General features: G+C 41.2%; 1 protein-coding gene across 3 annotated transcripts in view; it reads left to right on the top strand.

Moving 5' to 3' along the window:
* Positions 1-19654, top strand: part of LOC134204409 (uncharacterized) — a 122639-nt gene that overhangs the window by 97618 nt on the left and 5367 nt on the right. For all 3 annotated transcript variants that reach the window (XM_062679232.1, XM_062679230.1, XM_062679231.1), the window contains exons 4-6: positions 91-178; positions 329-414; positions 2225-2332. In XM_062679232.1, coding sequence (XP_062535216.1) covers positions 91-178; positions 329-414; positions 2225-2332 — 282 coding nt within the window. The remainder of the gene's footprint in view (positions 1-90; positions 179-328; positions 415-2224; positions 2333-19654) is intronic.

Genomic DNA, 19654 nt, shown 5'->3' with positions numbered 1-19654 from the left:
CATTTTCCATATTTTATTTCTTTCCCAGCTGCGTTGCAAACTCGTTCACTCGCCGGCTTTTTCATTCATCGTCCCATTCTGCCTTTCCAGAATATCTCCATCCTGGTGGTGCTGCTCTACTCGTGGCGAATCAGTGTCAACGTAAAAAAGTACAGCGATCTGGAGGACGTCTACTATGGTACGTTCATCGATGGTGAAGGCCATCCACATGTGGCCACATTTCGCCAGGCAGTGTTTGTTTTTTGACTCTGTTTTCTAGCAAAAAGCCGATCAGATTACTGAAGTTTTGGATTTTTTCTCTTCTCCGTATATCTTCCCACAAAATCAGGTGTCCAGATTGCTTACTTTGCCATCATCGGAACGCAGTGCTCGATGGTTCTGCTCAGCATTGTATTGATATTTGGAATCTATAAGGTGAGTATCGACAGTGAATGTTGAAGTGATCTAAACTTTGAAATTTCCTAGTTTTAGGTTTTTTTACTTTGACTAACTACACATATCTAAATCTAAACTTTGAAATTTCCTATACTCAAACTATGACGTTTTTATTTAATTATTTCTTATAAATGCTCAGATAATGCTTTTATGGGAATTTCTATGATTATGGCTACTTTTGCTGAACAGAATTGTCTATTACCTATTTCAAATAAATTAACATATTGATTCTATTTTTTCAAATTGATCAACATCTTGAGATATTTGATGCAGATAACTCCTCTTTATTAGGAGTAGTTGTGGAATTTAGAAGACAATAATCATGTGACGCCAAATAATCATGTGAAGACCAAATTGTTAGATGTCTGCATGAACAACTCCTCCATCTAGATTCATCTGAACAATAAATAAGCAAGCCAAACAGTGGATAAGGTTGAAAACTTTCAATATCTTCAATAGTGATTCCGAAATAATCATTTGAATTGCAGGGTATGGGTTGGTATAACAGAACGTATATTTTATGTCCCAATAACAGTGTAAAAATAATTGTACAGACCCCATTGGATTTTGGGAACATTAAATCTTGGCAAACATTGGATTTTGGCCGACGTAGGTCCTTCGTAGCTTAATTGGTTCAAGCACCGGTCTAGCGTACTGAGGGTCGTGGGTTTGAGTCCCATCGAAGGAAAAGTGGTTACCTCCAATACATTTGTCAAATCAAAATCTTCTACATAATGTACATATTCACATCTGAGTTTTCAGAACATTGTGAAAAATATATATATATAGTCATGGTATGAACCGGCTAACTCAGGTGCAACGTGGCACGCAACGTAGGCAATTCTCCATCGAACCACCGGAACGTGGCGTGCAACGTCATCAACTTCTGACCAGACCTACGGAAATGCAGATTCAGCAGTAATAATCAATAAAACCAATGCGCGTACCGCGCTCTCGTTTCAGTATCTTTTTATCAAGTGTCCGCGTCGGTTATCGTGTCCAAAAAAGCCAACAATTAGTAAATAAATGTTCAAGTTAAGTGAATAAAGTGTTTTAAGTCTTTTTTAAAAACCCGAACCGCCTGTCGGATACAAGATTATATATATATTTTTTTTTACTAAAATAGCGTAAAAACTTGCAAGTTCCAAAATTGGCGTAAAAACCATTCTAACGTTCCTATCCATTAGACAAAGTATAAATTTTCTTTCCATCAGGAAAAATAATGATAAATATTTGAACAATTTGCACTAAAATAATTTATTTTATGGTTAAAGCTACAATTTCTCGTTCATTGAAAAGGATCTTCACTTAGCCATGATGAATAGAAGACATTTTACATAATGCGCTTAAGCAGCAAATTTAATGCCAACGCTCGGCTCAGAAACGCGAAACTTTACCCAGCGGCACAACCTTTCACCGTCTTATTTCATCTATTACCCCTGATACATAAATTTGCAGCTTTCCAACCAAACCCGGATTCCTTCCTGCTCCTAGTAACGGTCGTTTGTCGCCTTCCTTTATGAAATGTGCTGTCAGAGACGTGCTGCTAAATAATCAGGCAATAAAAGTTTCTGACAGGTTTATCAGAGATTTCGGAATGTAGTCGTTCCAATCCGCACAACTTTGGGCGAACGAAAGTTGTTCGCGCATTGGGGGCAGCTTCAAAACTTTAATTAAATTACTGCGATGGACGGGGTGGACTGGTTGGAGTTCTCCTAATTAACATTAATTCTTGCTTATTTTGTTATTTAATTTTTTTTTCTCTAACGTCACGTCATGTCATCCACAGGAAAACATTGGTCTCGTGGTACCGTGGATAATCGGATTCATCACCTTCATGGCGCTGGAAGCCGTGGCAATGGTATACTCCAACGTGCTGCGGGATCATGTAAATAGGGTGAGTAAAATGTTTGCATGTTGGTATGTTCTTGTGCGCGGAATGATATTCTTTTTCATTACGTAGATTAAATCTCGGTTATTATCATGATTAAATCTTCTTCTCTCAGTTGGTGCTAGCCAACTCTTTGCTTTAAGAATAGGAAGAATTTCAATCTGCTGAGACAAAGTTTAGCAACATTCATTAAGTACTAGTTTACAGTCAAGCTTCAATCAAATCAAAAGTGCTTTAGATTCTGTTTTAAAATAATCTGATTATTGTTTAGCTCCTGTCCAGAATTCAAAGATAATAGATTGGAACGGCTCTTCGCATGACTCCCAGGTTATTTAATGAAGCGAATTTTCCGTACTAGATTTTCACACATCGTTCATCGTTACTCTAATCAGTCTTGTTTTGTCCTGGGAACTTTCCGGAAGAGTTACTTTCGTATATCATTTACGATAACTCAACCCAGGTAGATGATAATAGCACATCAACAGTAAAACGTGATATTGTTAACAAAACACAATATGAACTGGTTTGGAATAAGAGCTAAACGAACAGGCGAAGTTAACAAAATTTTGTACTGAAATATCACAAAAATATGTATCAGGTTTTGAGCATAGTAACAAGAACTAACCAATATCTAAAGTTATAAGTTTGTTCTTATCCATCGCAAAATTAGTTATTTTTATGATATTTTGGAGCTATTTTTTAAATTTTTGCTTTTTTTGCGCTTATTCCAAACAAGTGCATATCTTGTTTTGTTATCATTATCACGGCTTCTACCGGGAATATGGTCTATCATCATGCGCCTTGAAGTCGATAAATAAATGATACATTGGAACATGATAATCCCGACACTACCCGAGCAAAAATGAATAACTTATTGATAACAAATTCTATTATCCGGTTATCAGACATTTTGATAACTGAATTTGTTATCATTTTGGCTGAATTAACAGCCAACATAACAAAAATGATTCCAGAATTATGCTCCTGAAATAACTAAATGAAAACAAATTAAGTTATCACTGATACTAAATTGATAACACATTTTGTTATACATGTTATTCACTCAAATAACTAATTTAGTTATTATTTAGTTATCACCCATCACTGTTTTATCGACCAAAATACTTAAAACTGCTTTGCCGACTTCGTTACGCATTGAAAAAAATGTTGGCATTCACTGAGATTCGAACTCGAATCGAATGATTGTACGGCGTCGTCTTTAGGCACTCACCCAATTACGCTTTCTTGGGGAGCAGGAGAGAAGAGCACTACGCTTGCTACGATTTTGCATTTACTTAAGACTATTTATAATCAAATCAGGATACCATAACCACTTATGTAAATAACAGTCGGCAGGACAGAGTGGGAAGCAGAATAACGTATTAATACCAAACTTAATTATCCAGTTATATTGATAACTAGAATTGTTATCATTCTGGTTGAATTACAAGTCATCATAGCAAAAATGATAACCGAAATTAATTTCATTCAAAGTAGCGAATCAATTAGGATAAATACGGTTCATCGTCCGTTTATTGAATACATTTTGTTTTCAGTTGTGACCAATTAAATAATAGGCTTAGGTTAGTTTTTCTCTCTTATATTATCAATAATTAGGTTGCTAGCAGCACCATGCTGTAAATCGATTTCGGTTATAGGTTTATTCAAACTAAACCACAGCCTTGCATTTCACAGTGAAATGTTTCATGTTTTCATATGCATATATAAACATAAACACTGCTGATCCCAGGAAGAATTATTCCGTGAAAAAATGTTGCTATTCGGTGGATGATCCAGGACCGGACAGTTTTCGGGGGGCCCGAAATGTACGAAAAAGGTTGATTTTGGTACATAAGGTTATGTGGGAGCCCGGGGCCATGTCCATTTCGTATGGCTACCTAGTCCACAACGCGCATTTTCGCTTACAGCGTCAGCCGGGTCGACTAATTAAACATATGTTTTGGGCTACTGTGATGGTCCATTCAAACACCTTCCAAAGGATTGTCTATTTCACATTTCGATATTCCCATGAGTCGACCGTCCTTTCAACATCGACTATTAGAGGTTTGACTGCAGATGATCTTGCTCGTTAGGTTTAAACTGTCAGTAGTTGAACAATTACTCTTTGGTTGAGCACATTAATAAATCGACTAAAGTGCGAGCATAAATGTTTTCTCCACAACACACCAGAACGTTGAAATTTCTTGATTATCCGACACTTCCAGTTAAATTTCCGCTTTCCCATATACATAAGCACTGTGGATCCCAAGACGAATTATATTGCGATTAGTCAATACTATTCACCGTTCCTGAATGAGCACATGCCCTTGGATCATATGTTCCGGGAGCTGCAAGGCCATTTTAAGTACTTATCAAACTACAACGCTTGGTTCCCAGATACATATTTCATTATTCAACAACACCTGAAATGAAAGTAAAGTTAATAAGCAGAGTATAAAACAGATAGGAAAATTTCAACTTTTGTGGAAATTCCTATGTTGACAGAGAAATAAACAAAACAGTAGATATCGTTAGTAACAAGAAAAATCACAGTCTGCATAGACGAAAATTTCAGTTCAGTGTTTGGAAACAGCTCTTGTCACACTATTCATAGCATTGGCCGGGTACATTTAGCAGAAGTATTGTGCCTTGTTGACATCTTTCGTGATCATTTTTTCAAGGCTTCTACAGATCTGGCATTCATCGCTACAAACCACCGTGTGTGGCGGTCAAATTTTTCAAAATTATCAAAGTAGCTTTTTGGCTACAGGTATGTTTTTCTTAGGCGGCCATCTGGCACTTATTTTTGGTTGCGTCGAACAATAAGCGGATGAGCAGATTTTTGAATGCCCTGTACAATATATTTGAAAGAATAGAATGCTTAGCCCGATATCTGAACGACGCGAAATTTAGAAGAAAATACCAAATTTGTATTGATAATACATTTTGTTATTATTCAGTTATCAGTTGACCACATGATTGATAACTAAATATCAAGATGATAATAAGGATAACTAATCCTGTTATCAGTTTGATATTATTTCAGTTATCTGCCTTTGCTCATTGCGATAATCATCTGACCTGTTGTCGAGAGTCTGTTGAGAAAACCGATCTGACAACGAAATTGTTTCTACCAGTGGTAAACAGCGGCAGCGGTAAACCTTACAGAATTATATATGCCAATATTTTATGAAAATAATTATAAAAATCTTGGCTGTGCATATACACATAATATGTTTCGAAATGGACAAATTGATATGAAATTTGCGAAAAAGAATCCACGTGTCTTGGAGGGAATCGAACCCTCAACCTCCTACTCTCTAGATAGGCGTGATAACCCCTACACAACAAGTCCACTTAAAGGTCACGCTTGCGGAAAAGCCATCGGAATCCGAGTACCAACCTCCACCGCGGTTAGCTCTCTTTTTTGCAAATTGAATATCTTTCGGATGCTTGATTTGTCCAATCTCCACATGTGCTTTACTGTTGTACAGTCAAGCGAGTGCACATTGTTTATTAAACGAGAGGATCACACTCCATGCCTCCCAGCAACGGACTGGACGGGCTGGTATAGAATGCGAATCAATCGCACTCTGCTGTGCCAAAGGTTTGCTTGGCTAAAGCATTTGATGAGTTTGATTGCCTTACGTAAGCGGTCACGTGTACTCAGACGACTAATGACGGTGGAAGACCGACACTTGATTACAATTAATTGCATATTATTCGGCAACTCGGCCGTACGAAAACAATTTTTTTGTAAAATATCTTGGCTGTGCATATGCACAGCATATGTTTTGAAATGGACAAATTGATATGAAATTTGCGAAAAAGGATCCACGTGTCTTGGAGGGACTCGAACCCTCTTGTTGTGTTGTGTCTAGTTGTGTAGGGGTTATCACGCCTAGAGAGTAGGAGGTTGAGGGTTCGAGTCCCTCCAAGACACGTGGATTCTTTTTCGCAAATTTCATATCAATTTGTCCATTTCAAAACATATGCTGTGCATATGCACAGCCAAGATATTTTACAAAAAAATTGTTTTCGTACGGCCGAGTTGCCGAATAATATGCAATTAATTGAATTGTAAAATTTGTTTTCATTTTGGGTCCACAAACCCGTTTTCAAGACTTGTGAAGAACTTCCAAAACATCTAGCCCAGGGCGGCCCAACGTACGGCCCGCGGGCCTGATGCGGCCCTCAAGGTACTCCAAAACGTTTTGGAGTAAAGCTCACGGTATGTATCAGATCAATCAAAGCTTTTACAATGTTCCCATCGGCTTTGGAACAGAATGTTGGAAGACGATGTCGTTACTGATTCTAAATAAGAAATAAATACTGAAGCATGTACTCTAACACTAGCCTTTAGTTGTACATAACAGCTTCATTCATTTCATTTATTTAGTTAACATCTAAACAGATAACACTGAATCAACAATTTGACGCCACAATGCACGGTTCGAGGCCGCATCTCTCCATCCTCGAATACGCCTCACGCTCGCCAAGTCGTTCTGCACCTGGTCTGCCCATCTCGCTCGCTGCGCTCCACGTCGTCTCGTACCTGCCGGATCGGAAGCGAACACCATCTTTGCAGGGTTGCTGTCCGGCATTCTTGCAACATGTTCTGCCCATCGTAACCTTCCGGCTTTAGCTACCTTCTGGATACTGGATTCGCCGTAGAACTGGGCGAGCTCATGGTTCATTCTTCGCCGCCACACTCCGTCTTCTTGCACACCGCCAAAGATGGTCCTAAGCACCCGTCTCTCGAATACTCTGAGTGCTTGCAAGTCCTCCTCGAGCATTGTCCATATTTCATGTCCGTAGAGGACAACCGGTCTTATTAGCGTCTTGTACATGACACATTTGGTGCGGTGGCGAATCTCTTTTGACCGCAATTTCTTCTGGAGCCCGTAGTAGGCCCGACTTCCACTGATGATGCGCCTTCGTATTTCACGACTAACGTTGTTGTCAGCCGTTAGCAAGGATCCGAGGTAGACGAATTCCTCGACCACCTCGAAGGTATCCCCGTCTATCGTAACACTGCTTCCCAGGCGGGCCCTGTCGCGCTCGGTTCCGCCCACAAGCATGTACTTTGTCTTTGACGCATTCACCACCAGTCCAACTTTTGTTGCTTCACGTTTTAGGCGGGTGTACAGTTCTGCCACCTTTTGCAAATGTTCGGCCGACAATGTCCATGTCATCCGCGAAGCAAATAAATTGACTGGATCTGTTGAAAATCGTACCCCGGCTGTTACACCCGGCTCTCCGCATGACACCTTCTAGCACAATGTTGAACAACAGGCACGAAAGTCCATCACCTTGTCTTAGTCCTCGGCGCGACTCGAACGAACTGGAGTGTTCGCCCGAAATCTTCACACAGTTTTGCACACCATCCACCGTTGCTTTGATCAGTCTGGTAAGCTTCCCAGGGAAGCTGTTCTCGTCCATAATTTTCCATAGCTCTACGCGGTCTATACTGTCGTATGCCGCCTTGAAATCAACGAACAGATGGTGCGTTGGGACCTGGTATTCACGGCATTTTGAAGGATTTGCCGTACAGTAAAGATCTGGTCCGTTGTCGAGCGGCCGTCAACGAAGCCGGCTTGATAACTTCCCTACGAACTCGTTCACTAATGGTGACAGACGACGGAAGATGATCTGGGATATCACTTTGTAGGCGGCATTAAGGATGGTGATCGCTCGAAAGTTCTCACACTCCAGTTTGTCGCCTTTCTTGTAGATGGGGCATATAACCCTTCCTTCCACTCCTCCGGTAGCTGTTCGGTTTCCCAGATTCTGACTATCAGTTTGTGCAGGCAAGTGGCCAGCTTTTCCGGGCCCATCTTGATGAGCTCAGCTCCGATACCATCCTTACCAGCTGCTTTATTGGTCTTTAGCTGTTGAATGGCATCCTTAACTTCCCTCAAGGTGGGGCTGGTTGGCTTCCATCGTCCGCTGAACTGACGTAGTCATCTCCTCCGCTGCCTTGACTTTCACTGCCTGTACTCTCAGCGCCATTCAGATGTTCCTCGTAGTGCTGCTTCCACCTTTCGATCACCACATGTTCGTCCGTCAAGATGCTCCATCCTTATCCGGCACATTTCGGCTCGCGGCACGAAGCCTTTGCGGGATTCGTTGAGCTTCTGATAGAACTTGCGTGTATCTTGATAACGGCACAGCTGTTCCATCTCCTCGCACTCCGCTTCTTCCAGGCGACGTTTCTTCTCCTGAAAAGGCGGGTCTGCTGTCTCTGCTTCCGTCTATAACGTTCCACGTTCTGCCGGGTACCTTGCTGCAGCGCAACCACCCGCGCTGCGTCCTTCTCCTCCAGAATCTGTCTGCACTCTTCGTCGAACCAATCGTTCCGTCGACTTCGATCCATATACCCGACGTTGTTCTCCGCTGCGTCGTTAATGGCTGCTTTGACTGTATTCCAGCAGTCCTCAAGAGGGGCCCCATCGAGCTCACCCTCTTCCGGCAACGCTGCCTCGAGATGCTGCGCGTATGCAGTGGCGACATCAGGTTGCTTCAGTCGCTCTAGGTCGTACCGCGGCGGTCGTCGGTACCGAACATTGTTGATGACGGATAGTTTTGGGCGCAGTTTAACCATCACCAGATAGTGGTCAGAGTCGATGTTAGCGCCACGATATGTCCTGACGTCGATAATGTCGGAGAAGTGCCGTCCATCAATCAGAACGTGGTCAATTTGTGATTCTGTCTGCAGTGGTGATCTCCAGGTGTACCGATATAGAAGGCTGTGTTGGAAGTAGGTGCTGCGAATGGCCATATTCTTGGAGGCAGCGAAATCAATTAGTCGTTGGCCGTTTTCGCTCGTCAGCCGGTGTGCGCTGAACTTCCCAATAGTCGGTCTAAACTCCTCCTCTTGGCCAACCTGAGCGTTCAAATCTCCTATGATGATTTTGACGTCGTGGCTTGGGCAGCTGTCGTACTCACGTTCCTGCTGCACGTAGAATGCGTCCTTATCATCATCAGTGCTTCCGGAGTGTGGGCTATGGACGTTGATTATGCTGAAGTTGAATAACCGGCCTTTGATCCTCAACCTGCACATTCTTTCATTGATCGGCCACCACCCGATCACGCGCCTTTGCATATCGCCCATCACTATGAAAGCTGTTCCCAGCTCATGTGTGTTGCCGCAGCTCTGGTAGATGGTATGATTACCTCTAAACGTTCGCACCATTGATCCCTTCCAACAAACCTCCTGCAGCGCTACGATGCCGAATCCACGGTCCTTGAGCACATCGGCGAGTATGCGTGTGCTCCCGATGAAGTTGAGAGATTTGCAGTTCCACGAACCGAGTTTCCAATCGCTAGTCCCTTTTCGTCGCAGTGGTCTTCGCCGATGGTTCCGGTTCGTACTCTCTTGTTGATTGTTCGTTGCTTATGATTTTTTAAAGGTTGGTTTCAGGGCCTGACAACAAACCCCCTAAATTTCCGGAGTACCATTCCTCCTTATTTCCGGTGGACCATGGTGCACAGTTTCACTTAGAGTCCCTCGCTGGCACTCGGACGATGATCAGCCGCTCCTAACATGGAGAACAGACGCTGTTGTGAGCCGATCCTGACATGGAGAACAGATGCTCAATAAGATTTGCACCTCCGGAGAGGAGCAAACCCCCCCTTCCCTGTCAGCATACGACCATAGTTCCCACCGGGGTTAGTTACCCGATCTTCCCTAAGGTTGCTCGTATCCCGGCCAGCACCGCGGGGAGGTAGGGATAGGAGTTGCTGGGTAAGAGGCTAAGGTTCGCGAGATGGGGTCTATTTTATTCCTTCAGGTACGCGAAGTACCAATGGTACGCTTTACCCAGCATTTGCCGTGCCATAACAGCTTAAATTGCATATTATTTGCAATGATATGGAAATGCTAATATCATCTTACAAACTTAGACGTACATATTCATGATAGAATTAGATGCGAAAGTATAGTATTGATAGTTAGGATTAGGCATACGGCAGGCATGAAGAATGTTTTTATAGAAGTCGATTTGAAAGCGAGCGGAGGGCAATATTTGTGATGGCACATATCGCACGACCTTCCTTCTGCCAAGCTCCCGTATGAAGGTGAAGGGAAGAATATCAGTGTGGAAGCTGATATATTTCCACTGGCTGGCTTCCACAGCTTCCACACTGATATTCTTCCCTACCCCTTCATACGGGAGCTTGGCAGAATTGTAAATCGTTTAACTTCACATAGAAGTAACACACACAAAATCATTAATTAATGCATATTATTTGGTGATTCAACCGTACGAATAATTTCAATTAGCACCCAAACACGCGTAAATACAACACATTTGTACAACATTAACCAAAAATCTCTCTCTTGGTATACAGCATGAACGAGCCTACATGAGTGTTCCATGACCGCGCGCGTCCCAAACGGTTTATAATCATGATTGTGCATATGCATATTGCATATTGGTGGTAGAGTTTTGTGTAGAAATAAGAGATTGTGGGTTCAAGTCAAGATTGGGCCATCGTTCTTACGAACAGTCTGTAGGTCGGCTATCTAAATCGCTCAAAAAGGTATCTTATATTACAATTTCCTTGTGCTCATATACATAAATTCCATTATCAAGACATTCTAATTTGTTGAAAACATGGCCTAATCTGACCCCTATTTGGCCAATTGTCACCCCCGATGACGGTACCTAAGTCCGTTTCATAAGTATAACGCCACGTGTGATTCGCATGGTAAACCTTTTAGGGGAGGTCAGACATCTATGTTGATTTGTTCATTTGTCACACTCGTTTGAGACTTTTTCTTGTGTATGTGCGGAAATTAAAAAATTATCTATTTTGTATGAATACCAGAAGGGAATGTTTATTTAGGCATTTCATAATTATAACGCCACTAACAAAAATATTTTTGTATTTCAAAACAGCTTTCATTTGTCCAACTGCTTCCCATTCTTCTTGATAACCTCAAAAATACGATTTTTCATGCTTCCGATTAAGTTCTGCAACAATTCTTTGTCCAGCGAGGTCCAAGTTTCCATAATGGCCGCTTTGAGCTCTTCAACTGTCTCAAAGTGACGATTATCTTTGTAAACACGTCGAACCATGATCCCCCAAAGATTCTCAATTGGGTTAAGGTCGGGGGAGCACGCTGGCCAATCCATAACATTAATTTTGTTGCTTGAAAACCATGCCATGGTCTCACGACTAACATGAATTCTCGCATTATCTTGCTGGAATGTTAACTTTTTGGATCGGTTCCTTCTCAAAAATGGTACTAGACTGCGTTGAAGAACATTAATATACTCTTGACTATTCATCCGACTCGTTGTAAACTGTAGATCAAGACATTTCGAAGCCGTGAATGCGCCCCAAACCATTACGCTTCCACCGCCAAAGTTACGCTTTGAAAAATATTGCGGTTCCTTTCGAAGATCCCTCCAATATCCACGAAATCCGTCTGGACCATCGAGATTCCACTTCTTCTCATCTGAAAATATTACCTTAAAATATCCAGAAATGAAAACATCAATAAACTTTATGTTTCTAATAGACATCACCATTTGCCAATTCCGGTCCATATTGTGGGGTTTAAGTATATTACCATCAGCGTGTGATTATACATTAACACCTCAGCGTGTCGATCAGTGCGCAGCAAGCCATGACTCGGCCTCTTCTGGTCAGACCTCCGTAGCGTACACACGCACCCATGGAGAGCTGTTGTCATAAAAATTCGCTCCGGCCATTTGGGGCCACACATTTTGGCGATCCTGCCAGGAGATTTGTTGGATCCTGACGCTGATTTCAAAAGGTGAGTTGAATCGGTAATGTGATAATGTTGTCTGTTAAAATATCTGATAATTAAAAAAACACAAGACAATGGGTTGTATTGCTTCAAAGCGCGTCTGGAAGAACGGTGCAAAATGGATTGTGGTTTGGAAAATCACAAAGCGCGTCTGGAAAACCGCTGGAAAATGGATTGTGGTTTGAAAATCACAAAGCGCGTCTGGAAGACCGCTGGAAAATGGATTGTGGTTTGAAAATCACAAAGCGCGTCTGAAAGACCGCTGGAAAATGGATTGTGGTTTGGAAACACAAAGCGCGTCTGGAAGACCGCTGGAAAATGGATTGTGGTTTGAAAATCACAAAGCGCGTCTGGAAGACCGCTGGAAAATGGATTGTGGTTTGGAAAATCACAAAGCGTGTCTGGAGGACCGCTGGAAAATGGATTGTGGTTTGGAAAATCACAAAGCGCGCCTGGAAGAGCTGAAAAATGGTTTGTGGTTTGGAAAACCACAAAGCGTGTCTGGAAGACCGCTGGAAAATGGATTGTGGTTTGAAAATCACAAAGCGCGTCTGGAAGACCGCTGAAAAATGGATTGTGGTTTGGAAAATCACAAAGCGTGTCTGGAAGACCGCTGGAAAATGGATTGTGGTTTGAAAATCACAAAGCGCGTTTGGAAGACCGCTGGAAAATGGATTGTGGTTTGAAAATCACAAAGCGCGCCTGGAAGAGCTGGAAAATGGTTTGTGGTTTGGAAAACCACAAAGCGCGTCTGGAAGACCGCTGGAAAATGGATTGTGGTTTGAAAATCACAAAGCGCGTCTGGAAGACCGCTGGAAAATGGATTGTGGTTTGGAAAATCACAAAGCGTGTCTGGAAGACCGCTGGAAAATGGATTGTGGTTTGAAAATCACAAAGCGCGTCTGAACGACCGCTGGAAAATGGATTGTGGTTTGGAAAATCACAAAGCGCGTCTGGAAGACCGCTGGAAAATGGATTGTGGTTTGAAAATCACAAAGCGCGTCTGATAGACCGCTGGAAAATGGATTGTGGTTTGGAAAATCACAAAGCGTGTCTGGAGGACCGCTGGAAAATGGATTGTGGTTTGGAAAATCACAAAGCGCGCCTGGAAGAGCTGGAAAATAGTTTGTGGTTTGGAAAGCCACAAAGCGCGCCTGGAAGACCGCTGGAAAATGGATTGTGGTTTGGAAAATCACAAAGCATGGGAGACCGCTGGTTTGTTGTTTGCAAGATCACAAGTCGTGTCTGGGAGACTGCCGAGAAAAAAAGTTGACAATCTACAAAATCCCAAGGTGGGTCATGGAAGCATTTATTTTTGTTAAAATAAATTTAGATTGAAATGTACAACTTGGCGACTTTAGTGTACATGAGACTACCAGTAAAGCTAGTTCTATCGAAATCTGAGAGATATGGAGATCTATCGTATGCTACAAAGTTGTTTGGAAGGCTTAATATATTATCTTGAAACTTATTTTGGAATCTACTGACTTAGTAGTCGTAGCGGAATTACCCGTTGAATAAGATATCCAACATTCACGAAGCTCAAAAAACGTTGCCAGCATTCACAAAGTCATAAGTTTGGAGTTATTCGTAAAATGGGCTGGTTAACATAAGTCTAAAATTTAGGTATATACTTATGCTATCTCATTTAAGTATTATATCTCTGCGAAATTTTAGATAAATATCATATCCTAGGCCAGATGTTCCCAAACTACTTGTACATGCGACCCACTTAGCACAATCGCATATTGGTTACGACCCTCCCACATTGGCTTTTAGAATTTGGATAAAAATAAGTTTGCGTTAGATTGAACAAACCATTATGAATTGCTTCATATCCCATCATTATATTACTTTGAATTCGAACGAATTTGGATTTGATTGAAATGGATTTGAATTGGATATGGATTGGATATGGATTAGATTTTGGTTCGATTTGGATTGAATATGGATTTGGATTGGATTTGGGTTGGATTTAGATAGGATTTGGATTAGATTTTGGTTGGAATTGGATTTGGTTGGAATGGATTTGAATTGGATATGGATTGGATTTGGATTAGACATTGGTTGGATTTGGACTGGATTTGAATTGGATTTGATTTAGATTTGGATTAGAATTGCATTTGATTGGATTTGGATTTGGAACGGATTTAGATTGGTTTTGGATTGGATTTGATTTTGATTGGAGCGGTTTTGGAATGGATATGGAACGGATACGGATTGACTGTGGAATGGATTTGGATTGGATTTGGGTTGGATTTAGATTGAATTAGGATTGGATGTTGATTGGAATTGGACTGAATGTGGCTTGGATTTTTATTGGAATTGGATTGAATTGTTTGGATTTCATTGTATTTGACAAAATCTCAAAATTTATTGTTCTCCATTCACTACATAGATCCAAATCTAATGGCTGTGATTGATTTGTGGGACAAAATAGGGACAAAAGAATCAATCAAGATTCGTCTTTTGCAACCCATTATTGATCAGCCCACGACCTCCCTGAGAGTCGCGGTCCATGGTTTGGGAACACATGTTCTAAGCGGTTGTTAGCAAGTTCAACATCGATATGTTGAAGGTCAGCTTGCTGGTATTACTATATATGAAGCTGATAATTGGATTTAATGGAAGGTTTAAGATATTTAATTATTGCTACAATATAAAATGTTTTTTGTGAGATTAATAACCAATTTAGTTTAACATTTAAATGATACAACCTATTGACTTGCATTTCGTTGTTCTGCGATTAAAAACTACAATGATCAGACAAGTTTATTTTGGAGTTCAGTTTTCGAAGAAAATCATCGGTTTTTCAAAAGCAATATGTTCATCTTCGTCTCGCGCAAATAACTTAAAAAATCAAAGCGTTCTAAGCTAGAGGATTTTTTTTGCATTTTTTAATGAGAGAAGAAGGGAAATGTGGGGTTTGAGTATATTACCATCAGCGTGTGATTATACATTAACACCTCAGCGTGTCGATAAGTGCGCAGCAAGCCATGACTCGGCCTCTTCTGGTCAGACCTCCGTAGCGTACACACGCACCCATGGAGAGCTGCTGTCATAACAATTCGCTCCGGCCATTTGGGGCCACACACATATTATCACGGGCGAACTCTACTCTTGCATCTTTATGACGCTTGAGTAGTCTCGGAGCTAGCTTCATTTTTGCAAATTTGATATTTTCACTACGATGTAGAACTCTCCAAACAGTTGATTTCGATGCTTTCACACCAGTAACGTTTATTATTGAAGTCAAACTTTGTGGGGAACTTCTCGCCTGTCGGAGAATTCACGGCTGATCATGTCTGCTTATTATTCTTTTACGTCCGGATCGACGTTTTTTGTTATAATTTGATGGGTCTTTGAGAAAATTTTGAACAACACGGTGACTTCTCCCGAGCCTGCGAGAAATTTCACGGATTCCGACATTTTCTTGTTGGAAGGCAAGGATTTGTCCCTTTTCAATGTCGCTGAGCGATTTTCCACGAGGCATTACTCTACTTTCATAGAATAGTACTAACCAAACGAAAAGGAAAACACAACGCGGTTCGATACGAAATAAATAGTGTGTAACTGGCGTTATAATTTTGCAACAGAATTTTTACTAAGGTTTTGAATGTCGGTGGTCACACATACTAGCAAATATGAAATTTGATCGTTATAGTGGTTATCATGATTAGTTTTATTAGTGCATCAATATACCATATAAAATCAAGTATATTGATAAACACTTCGAGGATTATTTGTAAATATTAAGGTGGCGTTATATTTTTGAAATGCACATCATAGTTTTGCTTTGTATTCTTTTCAATACTATGGCTTTTCAATTTTAACCAATTTTGTCATTTAGAAATTTTGTCCATTCGACCTTTTGTCCCGTCGATCTTTTGTTCCTTCGACCTTTTGTCCGTTCGACCTTTTGTCCTTCGACCTTTTGTCATAGATTCTCGATCAGATCAATAAAGGCTTTTACAATGTCTTCCTCGTAGGTATTCAACCAATCTGGTTCTATAAGTACATACGCATAATGCAAACCCAATTTTCTTGAATACGAGATGTTCAAGGTACAAAACGTTCTTGAGGTCAGCCCACGGTATCTATCAGATCAATCAAGGCTTTGGCCAATGTCCTCATCGTAGGTATACACCAAATCTGGTTATATAAGCATATATGCATCATTCAAATCTAATTTTCTTGAATACGAGATGCTCAAGGTACTCTAAAACGTTCTGGAGTTCAGCCCACGGTATCTACCAGATCAATCAAGGCTTTTATAATGTCCTCATCGTCGGTATTCACCCAATCTGGTTCAATAAGTATAAACGCATAATGCAACCCAATTTTCTTGAGTACGAGATGCTCAAGGTACTCCAAAACGTTCTGGAGCTCAGCCCACGGTATCTATCAGATCAATCAAGGCTTTGGTCAATGTCCTCATCGTCGGTATTCACCCAATCTGGTTCAATAAGTATTAACGCATAATGAAAACCCAATTTTCTTGAATACGAGATGGTAAAGGTACTCCAAAATGTTCTGCAGACCAGTCCGAGGTATCTATCAGATAAATCAAGGCTTTTGCAATGTCCTCATCATCGGTATTCACCCAATCTGGTGCAATAAGCATATATGCATCATGCAAATCCAACTTTCTTGAATACGGGATGCTCAAGGTACTCCAAAACGTTCTTAAGTTCAGCCCAGGGTATCTATCAGATCAATCAAGGCTTTGGTCAATGTCCCCATCGTCGGTATACCCCTAAAATATTCTTGAGTTTAGTTCATAGTATCTTCCAGATCAATCAAGACTAACGCAATACCCTCATTATCGGTATTTGCCCAATGCAGTGGAATGAGCATTCCAATGTCTTTAATGCTTAATCTTGAGTCGGTTTGTTCTGCGTACACGGACTTGTAAGATACATACTTGATCTTCAATTGTTACGGTTTCCAGGACGTTTTGTTGAACCTAAAAGGTGTGTTGCAGCTTGTATGAATAATAATTGAAGTCATATAAATTCAATGAACCAGCTGGGATATCATATCATACATCATTCATAAGTTGGTTCATTGGATAGATCACATGATCCGAGCTCTAAAAAGGATCTATAATACAAATGATCCTATGAGTCGCTAATGAAAGAACCATTGATTCAATCATACATTGAGATGTAGAATGGAAGTTCCATGAAAAGTTGTTCGAAAGAACCATCGGAGTAACCGAGAAAATAATTTAAGTAAATATGGCAATTTTAGTTAGTCGATATCAAGTCGAAGAACATCGAATCATGGAAGGCCTATTGTAGCTTGTGAAAATAATGAATGAAATCGTATCGACTCAAACCTGATGTTATGTTTTGCGCTAAACAGATACATCGTTCAGGACTTGGTTGATCGCTTGATCGGCTAGATCCCATCCTTGGAACTCCAGGGCATCTTGGAGAATCTGTAGTACCTGGAGGAGTGAACATAATGAGTGAAACTCTTTCGGCTCAATGGACCTGCTTGGATCCTTTAGCAATGCACGAATACATCGTTCAGGACTTGGTTGATCGGGTAGACCACATGTTTTGAATACCAGGACGTTTTTGAGAACCAAAAAGGCCTGTAGTAGCTTGTAAAGGTAATGAGTGAATTCCTATTTGCTCAATGGACCTGCTGGGATATTTAGAAATACACGGATACACCGTTCAGGACTAGGTTGATCGGGTAGATCGCATCTTTGGAATGTTTTGGAGAACCTAAAAGGTCTGTAGTAGCTAGTAAACATAATGAGTGAAACTCTTTCGGCTCAATGAACTGCTGGGATGAACTGCTGGGATGTTAAGCGATACATGGATACATCGTTCAGGACTTGGCTGATCGGGTAGATCGTATGATCGTTCAGGCCGTTTTGGAGTATCAGAAAAACTGGTTTCTGGCTGCTCCTTTTGCTGGTTTGTTTTGATTCTCTGTTCCATTTCACGATTTTTCATTTTTCTTTTCTTGATTCCACGTGCTAAATAACGTTTGAATCATTTTTAATTTGAACGATGTTAAAACAATGAACGATGTAGCTCAAATTGACATCAAAACACAGCAGGTGTTCAGCTTTATTAATTTTGCTTTCAAGTTGCTGGGATGGAGGAGAGAAAGTATGAAAGCCTCCCATGCAATGTATCAGAGTTCCATTCTCATAGCGGACTAAAATTTCCTAATGTCTGAAACTATTTTTCTACCAGCGTGTGGTAATAACACTCATTGCCAGGTTACCAAGTGATTTGCCTGGATCAGTTGTCTCCCATTGGTGAGCGATGAAGATCTTAAAACTATGAATCAACGAACGTCAAATTTCAATAATCTAGAAAGCATCATCGATTAGGCCGCAGTAGAGCATCAGGTTTAACTATTTTATGTATTCCGTTTTGCAATCTACAGCCGCAACACCAGCTTTCTACGTTACCTACCTGGATACCTGGTTGGCTACAGCGTCGATACACCTATGCCTGGCGTATTGTAGAGCTCCATAATCGTTGGTATTGGGCAATGTTCCTCCAGTTTCCCAGAATGTTCAGTGTCCCCAGGTCCGATTCCACCGCGTGCAGCCAACGTGTTCGAGGCCTTCCACGAAGTCGCCGGCCCCTATATGGTTCTCTGTTGAATAATGTTTTCGCTATTCTTTCTTCCGGCATTCGCACTAAGTGACCAGCCCACTGAAATCTGTTGTATTTTATAGGGTTCACAAAATTTTCTTCCTTGTATACTTGATACAGCTCATGATTCATGCGTCTGCGCCATACATTATTTTCTAGTTTCCCTCCGAGTATTGTACGCAGCACTTTTCGCTTGAAAACCCCGGAAGCTCTCCGGTCCGCCACTTTTAACGTCATAACATAAAGGGCCACTGGTAGAATCAGAGTTTTGTATAGAGCAAATTTCGTTTCCGTCTGCATGTTGCGGGACCTAAACTGGTTACGTAATCCGTAAAAAGCCCCACTTTGTCTTGGTACAGTTAATGGTTAAGCCTATCCTAGCCGTCTCCTTCTTCATTGGGACAAAATCCTCCACTACTGCTCTGCGATCGATTCCAATGAGGTCGATGTCGTCCGCAAAGCCCAGGAGCATATGCGACCATGTGATGAAAGTGCCGTTCCTCTGCACGTTAGATCTCCTAATGGCGCCTTCGAGTGCAATGTTGAAAAAGAAATTCGAAAGTGCATCACCCTGCTTCAATCCGTCTGAGGTCACAAACGAGGTTGACACTTCGTCTGCAATCCGAATACTTGATTTCGAGCCATCCAGCGTTGCACGTATCAGTCTTATCAGTTTCGCCGTAAAACTATGTTCGGACATTATCTGCCACAGCTCATTTCTCTTCACTGAATCGTACGCTGCTTTGAAATCAATAAACAGATGGTGAGTCTGCAAGAATTTATCAATTATTATTATTTATTTATTATTTATTTATCCGCAGGCTAAACATCTGATCCGTCGTTGATCGGCCCTCACGAAAACCTGCCTGGTATTCGCCGACGAAGGACTCCTCAAGCGGTCTCAGTCTGTAATTGGCA

This window comes from Armigeres subalbatus, unplaced genomic scaffold (genome assembly GCF_024139115.2).
Source record: "Armigeres subalbatus isolate Guangzhou_Male unplaced genomic scaffold, GZ_Asu_2 Contig561, whole genome shotgun sequence".
NCBI classification, from domain to species: domain Eukaryota; kingdom Metazoa; phylum Arthropoda; class Insecta; order Diptera; family Culicidae; genus Armigeres; species Armigeres subalbatus.
The sequence above is the reverse complement of the archived record's forward strand: the minus strand, read 5'-3'. Positions and strand labels throughout refer to the sequence as shown.